Source organism: Rattus norvegicus, chromosome 9 (genome assembly GCF_021556685.1).
Source record: "Rattus norvegicus strain SHRSP/BbbUtx chromosome 9, alternate assembly SHRSP_T2T, whole genome shotgun sequence".
NCBI classification, from domain to species: domain Eukaryota; kingdom Metazoa; phylum Chordata; class Mammalia; order Rodentia; family Muridae; genus Rattus; species Rattus norvegicus.
In genome coordinates, this window is record NC_141542.1 from 65,347,321 (window position 1) to 65,365,780 (window position 18,460).

Consider the following 18,460-nt stretch of genomic DNA (forward strand, 5'->3'; position numbering starts at 1 on the left):
GAACCCACCTGGGCCTTACCTACACAGGGCCTGGGCTCCTGATGTTTGGGCCCTCTTTAAGAAATGTGTATATAATTCTGAGCATGCCTCTTAGTCCTTTCTATGAGGGCAAATGGTTGATAATTCAGGGAGTGGCTAGTCCCCTCACCCCCAAACCCCTGGCCACCACTTTGCTCTATTATCGTTTTTTGTTGTTTTTTTCAAGGTGGGGTTTCTGTGTAGCTCAGGTTGTAGACCATGCTGACCTTGAACTCACCGGTTGCTGTTGCCTCCGGAATGGTGGGACTAAAGGTATGCTCCACCTCCAGGCTGCTCAAATATTCTCAACATGGCTTGATGTCTATTCTTAAACTTTTAAAGAGCTCATTATCAAACCTTTTAAAAAAGGTTCCAATTTACGTTTAATGCACACAACTACTTCCTTACAAATACTTAAACATTCTCGATAATGTGATTATTTTTAAAAATGTTTCTAGCAATATGTCTATGCTGTTTGCCGATATTATCCTGAAAGGAAAACAGAAGCATGTTTCTTTTTTTAAAATTTATTTATTTATTGAGTCTTCAGACACATCAGAAGAGGGTATTAGATCCCATTACAGATGGTTGTGAGCCACTATGTGGTTGCTGGGATTTGAACTCGAGACCTCTGGAAGAGCAGTCACTGCTCTTAACCCCTGAGCCAGCTCTCCAGTCCCACATGCTTTGATATAGAAGTTCTCTATTTTCCACAGCATTTGCTTATATGACTGTCTATTATACTAGAATATACTCTGCTCTTTCCATTTTACTTCTTCAGTCTGTTTTGGAGCCTTACAATCACACTACTTCAACATAAAATATTTCTGGTTGAAGCCTCCTAGAGTCAAGATTGCCTAAATTGAAACCCTGTTTGGTTATTCTCTAGTGAGTTCTATTACTTGTAAAATGGGGTTAAAATTATCACTCATCACGAGACTAAATAACAGGTTATTATTTTCAATAGAAAACTGATGAAATGAAATATTGATCACGGATCTATTTGCTACATCACTTGGGCAATTTATTTATGACCCCATTTCTTCCCTTATGAGGTAAGGATCTTAGTTTTATTGTTCAGAATATTAAATTCTGGCTAGGAAGCTTAACCAACTATTTTCAAGTTCACACAATTAGGCACCAGCTCCAGCTTGTTTGGTTGTAAAACGTACACCCCTCCCTTTTAGGTTTTGTTTTAAGGTTCTTTTTCACCAGTGTATGATTAATTCACCTTAGTTATATAAAAGCCAAATTTAAAGAAAAGGGTTAAAGAAAAAATGAATTATCTGTGGAACTTAACTGTGTATGGTTATTATCAGCATGAGAACAGGTTTACAAATTGCTTTTAAAAAGACGACGTGGTGTTTCTGGGTCCCAATTTAAACACCTCTAAAGTAAGAAGTTGATCGCCAAGTTCCCTGCGACTTGGAAACTCTTTCTTGAGAGCCTTCAGTTCGATCTTTCTCTCCCTCCTTGATCCTAAAGGGCAAAGGTGACCGAACTGAAGGCTCCTGAGGAACTAGGTAAAGAAGCCTAAGTTCCCTCCGAGCAGCAAAAGACACAGCCCTACAGAAACCCGGAAACCTGCGCGACCGGCGGGAAGAGGGTGTGGCCGAGAGCCCATTGGACGGCCTGGGGGCGGGGCTTGAGCTGACAGCAGGGGAGGAGCTAGAGAGGCTGCGTGATCATTGGCGCTGGGCTCCGCCCCAGAGGCGTGCTAGTGGGCGTGGTGACGTCGCGTGACGCCATAAGGGGCGGGGCGCGGCTTAATAAAGCTGAGGGCGCATTCGCCGGTTGCTGTTTCGGACGCGGGCTGCGTGGTTGGTGTACAGCGTTGCTGTTTTGCTGTCACGTACCTTCCCGGAGCCTGGGACTGAGGGGGCGCGCGCGTGTGCGTGTGTTTGAGGGAAAGCGGGACTCGGGCAGGGCCGTCCCCTGTTCCCTTTTCCCTTAGCGGAGGCGGCAGTCTGCACGCTCGTTTGCTCGCCGCCCACTTGGGAGCGGTCTCGGGGTGCTTTTTTGATTTTGGAACTTGTGAGAGTCTCCCCCGACCCCCACTCCCCTCTTCCATTTTTTTTTCCCCCTTTCGGCTTGGCGCCTCTAGGGCTGGTTTCCCCGGCCCCTGAATAACCGCTTCCCGACTCTGGTCGCCAGGCCTGCCTCAGGTTGCCCCCGGCTCTGCCCCTGGCCTCGGAGGGTGGGAAGCCTTGCTTAGAGGGTCTCTGAAGCTTAGCCGCACCTGCCTCTCAGTATGCATGGGGTCAACGACCCTCCTCTTTTTATAAAAGACATTAAGGCCGGACTGAAAAACTTAAATGTCGTCTTTATTGTCCTGGAGATAGGTAAGTGAGGTCCGCAGCCCGCCCCACACCCTCGAGCGCTCGGACTTCTTCCCCGCCCGCGACCCCACGTGCTCCCAGCTGAGACTCCTACCCGGGGACAGAAGTCAGTCACGTAGCATGCCGGAGGAGGGTGAGACAGCTCTCTCGAATGGACTCCTTATCTAACACATCTTTCCTTCTCCCCTGTTTGATTTTTTAAATCTTCACAGGACGAGTGACCAAAACCAAAGACGGCCATGAAGTGAGATCCTGCAAAGTAGCTGATAGAACGGGAAGCATCACTATTTCTGTGTGGGATGAGATCGGAGGGCTCATACAGACAGGGGATATTATTCGATTGACCAGAGGGTAGGTGTGCATAAATTGGGGTAGGTGTGGGGTTGGCCGACTTCCGGGGTTCAGAACTTGCCGGGCTCTTCCATGGGCCACTTCAAGAAGTGAGCCGTTTTAGTGGACAGCATTGGGCAGCTCACCTTTCACAGCTACCTTGTTTTAAGTAGGGAATTAACTCCTATCATCCAATCTTAAAGGTTAATTTTATTTTGAAAATACCACAGAAGTTTGTGAGCCTTTATCAGTGAGGCCGATAAAGACCACATTACCCCTTTTTTTTTCCCCTTTCTTCGAGACTGGGTTTTTCTATATAACCTGGAGCAATTTCTATAGACTAATCTGTCCTCGAACCTACAGAGACCTGGCTGCCAAATCAGTTTTTTGTGCCACACCACTTGGACACATTTCCTTTTTAGTCACTCCATGTCTTCCACCTCCTTCCTTGTACCATGAAATCCTTTCAGTACCTTATTTGTACTCATCATTTAGGTGGTATGGACATAAATTGAATAGCTGGGGAATTTAACTCCTAATTTTGCCTTCATTTTGGAAACAGTGTCTCCTGTATTCCAGGTTCTTTTTGAACTTTAAGATGCCCAAGAGAATGACCTTGATTTTCTGCTTTTTCCTGCCTCCACTTCCCCAGGTGGTAGGATTCCAGGCGGGTACCGAAACGTCCTGGGGAAAGAACAAAATGCCTTCTGCATGCCAAGCAAACATTCTGCCATCTGACTTACAGTCCCAGCTTGAATTTAACATTTCTGTGGTCACATGTACTCAGCAAGATCAGTGTTTCATGAAAACCAAAATAAAACACCAAGTGGCAGGAGAGAGCATCTTTGATCCATTCAGAATATTTAATTGGTTATGGAGATAGAGTACTTTTTTTCATAGACTTGAAATTTTTACCAAATGTTGGTCTTAAGAGAAGTCCAGGAAAGAATCTTAGAAAGTAGAATATGGAAGCTTCTGTGATTGAGAGAATTGTGATAACTTTATTGGTAGCCATCAGAAAAATAGTTGGCAATTGCTGTTGGGCTAAGAGAATCTAAGAAGTATTGAGTCTTTGGGCAGGAGCTCTTTGATACTATCTTACAGGCCTTACAGCATTTTCAGGAAGTGAGGTAAAGTGTCATCAAAGCAGGAAGTGAGAGTCAGAACTTAGGCATCTTATTCTTATTCACCGAGTCATTGTGACATTAAATTACATCTTCTTAACTTTCATAGCTTTTCCCACAAAAGAGAATTGCTTCTTTTGGGGGTTATGGGGAGAACTACAATACTACTACTAATCATAATATGTTTTTAGTCACGAAGTTACCTTGGTAGTTGTACAAAAATACATTGAAAAAAACCAGACTTTGGTCTGATTCTGCTAACTCGATTAGATTATATTTTCCTTAGATTTAATGATGTCATTCACATTTAAAATTGTTCACACTAAACAATTGGTTTCATTATGTTGATATTAAAACTTGCAAAATTTGGGAAGGCCAGCAGGGCAAGAGGAAGGTTAGTGGTCTTTTTTTAGCTCCTTTATAAAGTTGTGCCAAACTTTGAGGAGTTTGAGAACTGCGATCTGCAGAAGTAGATGACTTATATCATCCTTGACCATGTCAATAACTATAAAAGAAAATACTATACATTCTACTGAAAGCATAATTTACTTTTCCTCTAGATATGCATCAATGTGGAAAGGATGCCTGACACTTTATACTGGAAGAGGTGGTGAACTTCAAAAAATTGGAGAGTAAGTATTAAAGTGCATTTTGTTTAATTAAATTTCAAATAATGTTTATAGAATAATTGGTAAGTATAAACTGTAAGCCACTCATTTGGCCTGTGAAGACTTGGCTTTATGCCGTAGGTAGGTAACTGTTTTAAACACTATCAGTTCTGCTCCCTGTGGTTGAGAAGGTGAACTTTTCCCAGCAGACCTGAGTTTAGACAAGCTCCAGTGGAGCCCTGTCTGTAACATTAGAAAAATGTGTCTTTCAGGTGTCATTTGAAGTAGTCTCTCTTGATTTACTAAAATAGAATCTAGACATGGGTTTTGATCTATAGTTTTCATTGTCTCTATGGATGAATTTGTACTAGAGTTAAAGGGACTTTAAGTAGTGAAAGTTGAAGCCTTCTGTTTGTCCTATTCTATGTATAGTACATACAGCCACAATTAGTGTGTGCCATGTGGGTAATGACTGCATCCTGACCTGCAGGAACATGTGGGGAGTATAAAAGTGTTTTAGTCTCCATGTTAGCCTACCTGTCTGGGTTTCATCCATAATGTGTGTTATACATAATGAGCCAAATTGTTAGTCCATTCTCTTTGGTTGCTAATGCTTAGATATATCTTAGTGCTCATTAGATTGGAGTAGAGAAGTCATAAATGGAACTAAAAAAGAGAGAGGAAAACTCATACCAGAGATGAATTGTGTCTTGGTTAATATGAAAGGGAAAAAGTGTAATCTGATTAAACATCAGAATCTGAGTTACCACTTCATCAGGAAGGTGATTGTTGGGACTGGTGTAGGTTCGTATGCAGAATGATGCTCCTTAGAGTCATGTGTTATGAAGGTCTGTGGGGCACAATTGCAGGATCTGGCTAGATAGTCATAAATACAGAGATTCTGCAATAATGGTGGTCAGCTAGGTAAAGAACCACAGGAAGTTACTCATTTCCTCATAGCTGTTCTTTGTCAGGGTCAATTTAAGATTTTCCCAAACTGGATCTAGTTCATTTTAGAATTGAAGAGCTATGATTGTTCTTAGTTAACGTGCTACTGTTAAGGTAATATTTGACACCTAAGGTTTTTATTCTTGTAAGTTAAGGAGATTATACAAAAAAGTTGAAGTCATTTAACTTGTCCTTTATTTCAGATTTTGTATGGTGTATTCAGAAGTGCCAAATTTCAGTGAGCCAAACCCAGATTATAGAGGACAGCAGAACAGAGTGGTAATTAATCAAAAAATATGGTATATTTTTAGGGTTGGGTTAAGTTGACTGTGTACCATAGTTCTGTCAGCAGGGTAAGCCTCTGATGTCCACAGTGTAATGAGAAGAATTATAAAACAATCTTGAGGACTGGGGATATAGCTGCACTGATAGCCTGCTTGTCTAGGATACATGATGCCCTGGGCTCTGCCGACAAGTACTGCGAAAGACAAACACTGGGGCATGTCTGAAGTCCCATCTCTTAGGAGGCTGGAAGTAGGATAGGAAGTGCAAAGTCATCCTGACTACATACGGGTGCGGGTGCGAGGCTACTTTAGGGACATGGGACCCGATCTCAAAACAAAACAACCCTTAAAGTAGCCTTCATTACATTCTGTGAGTTTGTATACAATTTCTAACACATGCTTTTTAGTACTTTGCAGACTTGAAGGAAATATCAGCCAGTATTGAGTATAATAAAAGCTATAAGAGACTTGAGAAAGATTTCCGAATACTTTAACATTGAATGGATTTGGACAAACCTTTAAATATTGTTGAAAATCATTTTTAAAACCCTTAATATTTAAAAAAATTATTTTATAAATATGTTGCTTTTGTCTTTTAGGTACAAAATGAACAGAAGGATAAAATGAACACCAGTATATTCGGGACAGTGGGTAAGATATTTCCATAGTTGTGATGATATGTAGACATTATAGGAATTATGAGAAATGTAAAGGGAAAATTCTCTTAATGCATAATTTAGTGTTAAAGAGGAACTCCTAGTAAACAAGTTCACACAAATAAAAGATTTGGGGGAAGGTGGAAGACACTTGTCCAGCTAGTATATTAAGCACATTCTTTTTTTTTTTTTTTTTTTTTCTTTTTTCCGGAGCTGGGGACCGAACCCAGGGCCTTGCGCTTGCTAGGCAAGCGCTCTACCACTGAGCTAAATCCCCAACCCTAGCACATTCTTATTTAAACACTGAGACCTATTATGACAAATATTAATTATAACTAGATTAATTTTGGTGACCCTCTGATGAGATCTTTTATTTATTTTTCTTATTTTACCAGTGTCTTTGTTGTAATGGTTATTTATAATACATGCAGAATTATTGGTTGTCTTGGACACTGCTAGATACCTATCCAGACATGGTGCTGTGGAGCAGAGAGCACCTTAACATTGCACACGCTCTTGGTTAGCTGCTGTTTTAAAAAGAGCAGTCTGTCTTCCTCAAACCTCTGACCAGTGATCTTGGAGCTCTAAAAATTCTTTGTCTTTGAATAACCTAGGATATGTCTTTTAAGATGTATCTATCTTTCTGTAATTGGAGTTGATTAGGGTAGCAGGAGGCTTATTTGACCAGTTCCCATTGTGGAAAACCATTGTGTCCACCACTAGCTTGATTACATTGAAACATTAACTGTATTTGAGTCAAACACCAGTACTCAAATACAGAGCCGAACAGGAGCACTCAAACATTTCTCTGCAGTTCATTTTTTGGGGTGTGTTTGTTTTTATACCCTGTTCTTAGTCTTAATGCTCACGTTGTTTTCCCCGCTTTCTAGTCATTCAGTACCAAGTAATGTATTTGTTAATAGACAGAGCTCACATCTTTTCATTAAAAAGTGCTTGTTTTTCCTGGTATTTGACAGCGTCATAGTGTGTGGGTGAACTTTAACGATTGCATTTCTGTAGCAAATATGGACCATTTCTGAAAATGATGATTATTTTTTTTTTTTTTTTTTTTTTGTGTGTGTGTTCTTAGGAAATGGTGTTCAGACTGGCCCTGAATCTAGGGGATATCCTCTTCAATATGGCAGAAGCAATGGCCCAGGACCCATCAGTCCACAGCTACCAGGAGAACCTAGTAATCAAACAGTCAGGACCACAATAAGTAATGCCAGAGATCCGAGGAGAGCCTTTAAAAGATGACCTAAGCCAAAGAGACACATGTAGTTTTTAAACTACGTGACCTACTTGAACACTTAGTGCACTTTTATTTATTCTTAACTGTGAAAACTTTGTCTCTTACGGGTTTCCTTTTATATTTTTGGTTTGTTAAAAAGAGTGGTTGGTTTTTACTGAAAAACTGTTACGCTGCTCAGTTCCATCCTGTTGAAGAATAGGAACTCTGAAAAGCAGGAACATTTATTTTTAGAGCAAGGACTTACTGGGTATCACTTGAAAACTTGTCCCTGTTTCAAGGGCGAGTTACTTAAGACACCAGCTTATATATAGCTTCTGTGAGTCTGGCTTCTGCATAAACTTTGTAATGTTTGCCATGAGGTTTAGTGGAAAATGTTCTTTTGTCTCAAACTTGGATATTGCTACCTGAAGTAATAAACACCCCAAGCCAGAAACTTGGTCAGTGCTGGCAACATTTTTTGAGTGTTTGTGATCCAGGAATCCTAGAGTGACCGCCTGCCATTAAGATTTTTCCAAGGACAGAGTCATCCCAAACTCTTGTTTAATTACCAGATAACCAGATTCTTTATCAGAATTATGGAATAAAATATGTACTGTAACAAATAATTTTTAGAAGAAAACTGTTTAAGATAATGCTCTTAACATTTTTTTTTGCAAACATTGAAGATTACATTGAAGAAAAATTTACAACTGAGTCCCTGAATGTTTTATTTTTGAAGTTACCATGTTAAATGTTAAAGTGTCATTGGAGGGATTGAAGGAAGCTATAATACCTTATTGGACAGTGGTCTCATTTATTAAAGCTGTGCAGCACAACACAAGGCTAATCTGATTATTTAAAAAAAGAACAAATACTCATGGTAGTTATTGTAGTAAATACAAGTCAAATTGAATTCATATAGCCATGTGACCACCAGTTACAAGTAGTCAGTTAGAAGTAGACATTCCTTTCTTCCAGGGCTGTGTGTGTGTAAAGTTTCTGAACAAGTCACATAGCCTTACTAGCAAAAGTTAAATGGCTCAAGAAGTGATGATACCTCTGTTAAGGTGCAATTTGTGTGGTGGGACTTGACTTATGGTGGGTAATTGGTAATTTTTTTCATTGTTAGTATTTGTCTCTCCTTAAATATTGTCTCTTGAGTAAAAACCTTGCTCTAATGATGACATATCTACCTACCTTTTTTTACTCTCAGTAAACATGGAGAGCTCAGTCCATTTTACTGAAGTTGTAATCAGCTTCAGTCTGGCTGCTCCCCAGTTTTGTACGTGTCATTTCTCCTTACCTCATATTGTAAAATAAGTAAGCTTTTGTTCAACTTCTATAGCATTTGAATACAATTTGTGTCAGGTTCTGATCTAATTCAGTTTAACAGATTTTCAGTGTGCACTGTAGCAGGCTTTGTGTGGTGATTATCATAGCATTTTGAGAAGTCACAAGGAGTTTACTTTGGTTTATAGGTACAGGGCTTTGATATTTGTCATTTGTTCATATATTAATAATTACTGCTGATTTGGATTTGTGATTTTTTTTGTTTACATTTCTGAATGCTTCAAAAAAGTCACTTAAGGGTTAAGATAGCTTGTGTTTTGTGATTATAGATGTTTTGAGTAAAAATAAATGACAAACTAGTCTTAAAAATCTAAGATAGGAGTAACAGAACTTTTATTTGTGATAGGATATGGTGTTAAAGATGATTCTAAAGAAAGGATTTGAATAGATTTTAGTATGGTGAGGCATGGCTCAGTGGGCTCTACCTTCTGAGTTTGTTTTCTTCTCACCTATGATGCTAGGCAAGTTGTGATTAGGAAAACAAGCAGTGGGACTCATACTCCTTTGTGGATTTAGGACTTTGACTAGGTAACAACAATAACTTTTGGTAGATGATCAGTCATATCTTGTGGTCTGATCAAAATGTTAATAGAGGAATTGCCGATCTCAGTATGGAGGTATTCTGCATTGAGATACTGGGATTGAATAGAAAATGCCCTAGGATTTTACTTATAATTGATACTTGTCTCAGTAGTTTTACCTGTTCTATGGTTTGACTTATTAACAAGTTTCTTTTTTCTTAAGGGAAACTTCTAAAACCAAAGCAAAGTGAAATTCAAACAATAATGAATAATTTGCCTTCCCAGTCTGCTTGGATACCACTCAACAAGAAGTTATGGAAGAAAGTGTCAACCTTCCTCCTCTCTGGTGTCTTCAGTTGTCGATGACAAATTTCAACAAGACCCAATGAAACACAAAACAGTATAGAAGTGCACCTCTAGGATTGGGTCCCCATTACTGTTTCTAGACACAGTTCTGGAGTAGAACAAACTCATGATTAGACTAGCCTTGTCCCTTTTTTCCTGTCAGGTTTACAGGGAGTTGCCACAGGATAGACAGTAAAGGGTGAAACATGAATGTGCGAATGCTTGAAGGCTGAAGTTTGCTTCACAGAAGCACTTTTAAAGAAAAAGTTTTATGTATTATGTATACAGCTTTCTGTGTGTATGCATGCTTGTAGGTCAGAAGAAGGCACCAGATCTCATAGATGGTTGTGAGCCACTATGTGGTTGCTGGAATTGAACTCAGGACCTCTGGAAGAGCAGCCAGTGCTCTTATCCTCTGAGCTATCACAGAAGCATAGTTTTCCTATACCAACTCTTTTGCTTTTTCTCGATAAGTCTTAGGAACTTTGTTAAAACATGAAGAATGATTAATTTTTAAAGGATAGATTGAAGGTTAACTAGCCCTTTTTTTTAAAAAAATTTTTTAACCTTGAGATTACATACGGAGTATTCTTGATACTGGGTTGCTGAAATGCTTCCCTTATTAAGTATCATTAGCATAATGGCTGTTTGCTTGAAGCCATTTTAGGTTGTGTGTGACTCTTGAGACTCTAATGACTAAAAAGCACTGGAAGCAACATAATACTTTCCCAATCAGGCATGTGCCAACCCAACTCTAACCACACTGAAGTCTTGCCTCTATTTAAAGCCTGATTTAGTTTTCTGTCTCTTACCTGATGAAAGTCTGATCAATTTTAGTAGACAAGGATCATTTAATTCCAGTCATATTCTAGTAACAGTGGTGTTTTGAGGAAGTTAGGTACAGAGATACTTGGCCTGTGTGCTGAGGTTTTAGACATTGATTATGAGTGGGAGTGATTAAACAGCCCCACGTTTCACGGGTAATGATTAACACTTCAGACATGCTTCTGCTAACATCTAATTGTGACCTTTGAAAATGCATTATCCTGATGTATTACATCCCAAGGAAGAAGCTAGATTGTTTTCTAGGTATATTTAAGTTCTCTAGATGGCTTGAGGTTTGCTTTATTGGGAATACACTAGAATTTGGATCAGAAAACTTTAGCCAAATTATGCCAAGTTTCTGAATGAACAAAGGCTTGATATTTCTGAAAACACAAATCACAGACTTAAGATCAAGTCCAGTTACTAATAAGCATTTTCCCACACTAACCATTAGGTCCAAACACACTACCAAGACCTGGATTTTACCTTTGGGAGGTGTTCAATGTAGTAACGTTTCAACCAGTAGTTCTTTTAGCCATTTGAAAAGTAAAGGTAAGGGGGTTGGGGATTTAGCTCAGTGGTAGAGCGCTTGCCTAGCAAGCGCAAGGCCCTGGGTTCGGTCCCCAGCTCCGAAAAAGAAAAAAAAAAGAAAAGAAAAAAGAGATAGGGTTCCTGTGGGTAGCTGTCCTGGAACTCATTATAAAAAAAAAAAAAAAAGAAAGAAAAGTAAAGGTAAACAACCCAAAACTTTATACCCAAGCATTAGGGACTGGGTGGCAGTTCATTGCTCTGTAGTATCTTAATTCTGCGGATTTATTGGCCCACCAAACTGAAGGGCTATAAGCATATTTTAAAAAGCTTACCATTCCCAGCTAGAAATTAAAGATCATTCTATGCCTTCTAAAATTAATCCATATCTGGATCCAAGTTAGGCCAGCTTGTTCACAAACTGGAGTAAGCTTGAAAATATGTTCAGTAAAACTCTGCTTTTAAGTCACATACATAAAGCTTTTCAGAAACGTGGATTGTCTTATCTGGAAATGAACTTAGATCTCGCATCAAACACTCTGGAGATCTTTTTGTCTACTGTCCTCGCTGTCTCCCTTTTACAAGGAGATAAATCTAGAATGTTCTAAATTGTGTTGAGCAAGGAAAATGTTTTTAGAAGAATGTCCAAAGCACAGAGTAACTGGCTGAAGCAAGTGTTTCTGAGTAGAAATAATTAGCCCCTCTACATAGGAATGCTGGAAATTTTGAATTAGGTAGAATTAAGTAGAATCACTCAAGTTAGAAGAGCAAAGCTGAGATTGGATCTCTTCTGAGAGGAAATCTATTGTGGCCCAGGCTGGCCTAGAACTGCCTAACCTAAGATCAGATCTCTCTAGAGGGGTTGCAACTGACCTATATATCCAGTTAAAACCATCTTTTCCACCCTGACCATTAGGTTAACGTTTGAAGTATATTCTATGGCTTAGTGCAGGAAGTAGATGTTTGCGTCTCCTGTTAGCTCAATGTGAAAAGTTTAAAAGTAGGGTTGGAAGCATTGACATTACTGGATATACATGCCACACATCTTCAGATTTCAATCCCACCTTAAGCAAAATTCCCACATGAGTTTGAAATATTTAGCACTAAGACTTCGAGTTGCTGGACTACTTGGACAAAAGTCAGCACGAGGGCCATCTACTGGTAATCACTGTAGCTGAATCTGCGACTGAATCTGGTTTAGCCAGTTTAAGGGGGGAGGAAGTCCATTACCCAACAGGATAATTTAATTTATGAAGGAAATAGATGACATTAAGAAGTGATCATAGAAAATTGGAAAATCCCCTTATTTAAGCATATCATTGAACTGTCCTCAAAGATAACACAAGAAGACTGCCAAGATTGTTTTTTCAAGATTTTAATGAGCTTTTACCTGCATGTTTAGATGTGTATCATATGTGTTCCTGGTGCCTGTGGAGGACAGAGAAAAGGGCAACAGATACCTTGCAACTGGAGTTGAGATAGTTGTGAGCTGCCATTCGGGTGCTGGGAATTGAACCCAGGTTTTCTGTAAGAGCAGCAGGTGCTCTTATTTGAGTCTCTTCCTAACCTGTACTGCCAAGTCTTAGACTCTTTGTATTAGTGGATACTTGCTAAATGGGGTTTTCGTGAAAATGAAGTTGCTCTTAGGGAGTTTTGAGCTGGAGAGGTGATTTGAGTCCTGTATCTGCTGTTGTACCAACTTGGCTGTGAATCTGACAAAGGGCTGTAGAGCACTATTTGAGGAATCTGAGCCAGTGTATACAAAGCATGTCCACATTCAAGGCTCCACAAATATTCAACCCTTTATAACCATTAAAAGTAAGACAAATACTGCCATTTCTCCAAACCACTTGGAAGGAATTCAGAAAAAAGTAATTGAATAGGAAGAAATTTATGAGTTTAAAAAAATTTGGAGGTGAGTCCCATGTAATTCTGACTAGCCTTGATCTTCCTGACATAAACAAGGCAAGAACCACCACCCTGCTCAACTCCAATTGAAAACTTCTAATTACAAGTTTTTGTACATTTCCCCGATACAGAGAAATATGTATGTTGCTGATCCGTGACAGTACATAGGGTTGGCTTTCATTTCAAAGATCTGACCAACTAGTCAAATGTACCATGCTGCTTTTCTCCTTTGCCCTGCCTATGAAAGAAAGTGTAGTGGAAGAGGGACCTCTTGTGGGCAAATGTCAGGGCTAGAGGACAAGGTCAGTGGCCCAGGGGCAAGGCAGCAGGTACATTAGAAGGCATTTCTGCTTAGATGTCATGATTGTTGTGCATTTGCATGTATAGAGCAGTTTGCTTGTAACTACAGCCTTGAACAATGTTTTCAACATTTTTTGAAAAATGTTGAACTTTACAGACACCTGTATTCATCTAAACTCTGTATTAGCACCCAACTTTCCATCTATCCATCAGAGTCAATCCATTTGAATCCATTTCAGATTTTTCTTTAATATTCCAACATGTCTGTTCATTGGAATTTTTAAGTTTTAGGGTAAGTTTATATACAATGAAATGCCCTATTTTAGGTGCACTTTGTGGCTTTTAGCAAATGCCTCACACTCATGAAATCCCATCAAAATTCAAAATATTGTCACTCCTCTAGAAATTTCAGTTATGCTTCTTAGTCATATGAAACTGATGTTCTAGCCATCAAACAACGTTAAACGTTTATTTCAGTTTAAAGGCATTTAAAGTTTCAGATTTCTTCCCACAGCCCAGATTTATTGGGGTAGGCAGTGCTGAGCTAGAAACTAAGCTAGAGGACTGGCAGTTTTAGGGCTGATGGAGGGCTGGCTTCAGTGGACACACCATTCTTCCCTCAGGGTTGACATTTTTCTACCCTGTTGGTATGACAGCACCAGCTTTGGTATGGAAAGTTAAGAGTAAGGCATTACCTAGGAACTTGAGTGTTTTAAGGAGAGGTGCTCAGCTCTTGAGATTCCCCCCCCCCAGCTTTGTTGTGTTACTTTATGTATAAGTCAACTCCAAATGCCCTCTGCTGTTCTGAGTTTTCCTAGTACTGATAGGTTAGATTCAGTTGGCATAGAGTATGCACATTGCTTATGTATCAAAGACCCTCTGTGCGGGTGCGCTCACAACATACAACACACAACACAGTTTACTTCCAGTTCTGTTTCTACAGTGATCACATTTTCTACTTGGGTATTCAGGATTATCTAATAGACGAATTTATTCACTGGCACTGATGATATGCCATGTCAGATGCTAGCCGGTTCCCTATGTTGTGCTATTTTATAAAATGACCCTGTGATGGATGTTTTATCTTCAATAAAAGGATAGAATAACTGCCCAAGATCATACAAGAAGGAAGTAACAAAACTCCACATAAAAATCCCTGTACTTTTAACTGCTGAGTGATACTGATGTATTGAGGCTCTTGCTGGCATTACGGATAGGGATTCAGAAGAGAGGATTGTGGTTATAAAAATCTATAGGCAGAGGGGAACATGGAGAGCAAAGCACAGACTTTAACATTTTACTTGGGATTAATCATACTTTAAATGTCAACTAATGCAGATCTGACTAATCAAATCTACAGCCAAGTGGCACATTATACCAGCAAGGGAAATATGGACTTTGAGCATTAGTCTAGCACCATTCCCACTAACCCACACACAGACTTTAAAATGAAGCCTTAAACTCCCCCAGTGTTTGGAGAAGAAATGGCTCAAAATCTCTAAGCATTAAACAAAGACTGATACACTTGACTACATTTTTATAATACAAATTAAAGCCAAATGAAAATCCAGGAAGTCTGTTATCTCATACTGAAAAAGGGCCAGTGTTCCTAACATGTAAGAAGCATGTAGGAGGCACAAAGATTTCCACTTCATTCACGTGGAATTGAGTTTTAAAATACTGCTGAACTATTCACATTTAGAAAAGTCTATGAAAGTTTGTCGTGCTTTCTTGGTGACTGAAGAAGCAGGTTAGTTCACATGAATTAAGTTTGGGCAGGGCTCTTAACCTTTCCCTCTTGAAGTTTTTTTTTGTTTGTTTGACTCATTGAGGTTTTATACCCACCACCCTTCCAACACTAGGAGAAAAAGAAGGTAAGGGGAAAAAGGCATAGATCTTTGTCTACCTCCTGGTGATTAGGAGTGTCAGGTTCCTAGGGGCAAGTCCAGTGTTTGTCCTCAAGATATCTCCAACTTTTGTCAAACCACAACGACCAGCAACTAGGAGCAGACAAGGTCAGCAGCTGCCTCAGCACCTCTCAGGACTAAACCAAACTACACTAAACTACACCTGGCAAAAATCATGCCGCTGCTTGGGCATGGGGCAAATTATAATCACCTGCTGTGAAGCAGCCCCTTATTTCACACCTGGGATTAAAACAAAAACAATTCACATAAATGGGTTTATAAAGAAATCAAAATTCTCACTACACCCTCAACAGTTCATCATCTGCCTTGACTTCTGCTCGCTAAGGTGACCTGCTTTGGCCCAAAGGATAAACTTGAACCCACCAAAGACTGAAAAAGTACTTGCATATTATGCTTGTTTCTTAAAGCCCTATGGTTTCCAACATGGGTGAATACTACCATTTTACCAGGGGATGAGAGGCCATTTGAGAAACCTCAGTGACAGCCTGCCAACCAGCAGGCACGAATACATGGTTTATCCCGATGCAGTTGTCAACCTTCTTGAGTCCCAAGGTTGAGAACAAGGGAAGGATATGGCTGATCCAGCCAGAATAGCCGATCTGGAGAATCTTAAGGTCATACCAGCTGATTTGCAGCACTGCATTTTGAAGTAGTATGCTGTGCATAGTGAAGGCTAACAGAAAAGACACAATGGTAAAAACACGACAAAACGTGTCCACCTATATTAGTTGGAGACTGGAAATTGCTGCTCTTCAGGAATGGTTCATAAAGCACAGAGTATCTACTTATCTACTTACTGGACTTGCCAATGCACAGGGGTGGTTTCCATGGAGTGATTTGCAGAATGTGAATGCAAAAGCAAAAGCAGTACAGAACAGTATATAATATGCTGCCCTTTTAAAAACAGAACACAGCTATGTATGCATTTTTATTTTATTTGAAAAAATAGTATGGGCTGAGTGCTGAGCATTAATGCAGCCCTAGGTTCAATTCCAGCACCACAAAATGAAAAGTTCATAGGAAACAGTGATTCTTTTTCTTTTTAAAAGATATACTTATGTGTAGGAGTGGTCTATTTTCATATACACCTGCCTGCCAGAAGAGGGCATCTTCAGATGGTTATGAGCTGTCGTGTTCTTACTGGGGATTGAACTCAGGACCTCTGGAAGAGCAGACAGTGCTCTTAACAGCTGTCCAGCCTCCTGCAATGATTTATTACAGGGAAAGGTAATGCTAGACTGCTTTCTACAAAGCACTGGAATTGGAACCATGTTAATGTTTTGTCTCCACACATCCTAAACAAAGACAAAGATAGTTATAGAATCACAGTAGAAAAACGAATGAAGCTATGTTAGCCTCTTAAAAATAGAAATCGAAGTATAAAAATAAACATTTGTCTAAGCATTCTTAGTAGGGATGCGTAAGGTAAAGAGGAAGCAACATATTAGTATTCAGAAACATATATTTCAAGTAAATGAAAATACAGTTTTTGTTAACACCAGGAATCAAAACATTCTATCAAAAAGATGCTAAGGAGTCTAAGTTGTAATCAGGTGTACAGTTTCCTTGGGAAGTATCATGGAATCATGATGCATTTTGTTTGAAAAGGCCTATTTTCTAGTCCTTGTCTGTCTAGTAATGAGCTGCTAGAACCCCAATTATAGTTTCTTAGTGCCATTTCCTGTTAAGAAATAAGAATTCCTTGGAGGTATGCAGGAAGTTCAGAGAATAGCTGGAAACATCTTGTTGGACCTGAAAGAAGGGAATCTTTTAAAGAATAGTGGCTCATTTCAAAAGGACTTGAGGGCCAATTTAAGAATTCCCAAAATGGAAAATATATATTAAGTTAATGGCAAAATTGAAGTTTATGTGAAAAATTATGAGTTTTAAAATCACAGACATATTTTGCAGGATGCTAAGACACTCATTGTTCTGAAAACAGACAAAGGGTGTTTATACTTCCTCTTGTGAGCACAACACTTTTGATACAGATGTTTTCTTCTTCACCACTAATTCCACTTAACGAGGAATGAGAATATCAAAATTTCACTATTTTGTGATCTCTAAGGAACTAATCTAAGAAATGATTACCAATGTCTTCTAAAGCTACTTTGGAAAGGTTGATGAGGAACTTCCTAAGGACCAAGTTGGCAATACAGCACAAAGTAGGGCTGACCTTCCATAGGCACAGCTTTCATATCTGTGGGTTCTGCAACTGTGAATTCATCCCACCATCCCGGGTGTGTGTCTGAATTGAGCGAGAACTGGCTTTTCTTGCATTATTCCCTAGACATTAAAGTATAATAACTACATAGAGTTGAGAAGTGAGAGTTGCCGCTGCATCAGAGCAATGAATTCACAGCTGAATACACTGAAAAGACAATTCCTAGAACACTAGGAGCAATAAGGCCAGAAGACAAGCCAATGTCCCTAAAGTTGACATGAGACAGGCAACTACAGAAAATCATACCAGAGTGCAAACCCAGGAACAGACAACTGTATGGGAACTAATGCCCAGCTGGGGGAATCTGCTCAGCCGTCGGTGGAAAGGTGGAGGTTCAGCCTAAAGAAATCTGAGATAAAAAACAAAACAAAACAACAAGGAGCCCACACACTTGGGTCTCCCAAACCTTTCTGAATTTTATTTCCAGATCATTTTGAATATGTCACAGCTCTTTTTAACAGGATGTGCTTTTTAGAAGACACAGTTTAATCAGTGTACAACTTAAGGAAGGGAAATGCCCAACTTCACGATAGCCTAGCAATCCTGTACCACCTTAAGGGGGTCAGAAAAACTGAGGAATACGTGTGAAGTTCTGGTCCTATACAAATGCTCACCAAGAGATGGAGACCCAATCACAGGAGTATAAGAGACTTCTCCCTAATTTTGCCAATACCTTCCTATATTATTATGTTACTATGTTACTATGTGATTGTTCATAGAAATTTCTTTTATTCATTCATTGTGCCTAGCTATCATTGAAAATGTAAGGTATAGTAAAAGGTTAAACACATACACACACATGCACACACACACACACACACACACACACACACACACACACACACACAGAGCCTTTGAAGACACCATGCATCAGAACAGTCAGATATGGAAGGGATGATGGCTTTATCAGACCCATAATTTAAAACAACTATGACAAATCTCCTAAGGACTCTAACAAATAAAGCGGGCAATGTACAGGACTATGGGTGGACA

At 39.5% G+C, this 18,460-nt stretch overlaps 1 protein-coding gene across 6 annotated transcripts; it reads left to right on the forward strand.

Annotated features, from left to right (window-relative positions):
• Positions 1–1,795: 1,795 nt before the first annotated feature.
• Nabp1 (nucleic acid binding protein 1) lies at positions 1,796–11,601 on the forward strand. 6 transcript variants are annotated; one of them, XM_087566664.1, is made up of 7 exons: positions 1,818–1,909; positions 2,361–2,490; positions 2,570–2,708; positions 4,372–4,443; positions 5,571–5,646; positions 6,251–6,302; positions 7,398–8,374. In XM_087566664.1, exons 2-7 carry the CDS (start codon positions 2,478–2,480, stop codon positions 7,562–7,564), a joined length of 519 nt encoding a protein of 172 aa, XP_087422790.1. In that variant the 5' UTR covers positions 1,818–1,909; positions 2,361–2,477; the 3' UTR covers positions 7,565–8,374. The 6 variants fall into 6 exon arrangements, 5 of the variants coding, with proteins under 5 accessions (XP_087422792.1, XP_087422790.1, XP_087422793.1 ...); XM_087566667.1 differs by having other exon boundaries at positions 2,361–2,463; XM_087566666.1 differs by lacking the exon at positions 2,361–2,490 and having other exon boundaries at positions 1,796–1,838.
• Positions 11,602–18,460: the final 6,859 nt, after the last annotated feature.

What these genes read in the sequence shown, in the direction of transcription:
- Nabp1 (NM_001014216.2), top strand. Translation starts at nt 2,270, where the DNA reads ATGCATGGGGTCAACGACCCTCCTCTTTTTATAAAAGACATTAAGGCC. An exon ending in ATTATTCGATTGACCAGAGG is followed by an intron (nt 2,709 to 4,371) that starts GTAGGTGTGCAT and finishes CTTTTCCTCTAG; the next exon opens with ATATGCATCAATGTGGAAAG. An exon ending in CAGTATATTCGGGACAGTGG is followed by an intron (nt 6,303 to 7,397) that starts GTAAGATATTTC and finishes GTGTGTTCTTAG; the next exon opens with GAAATGGTGTTCAGACTGGC.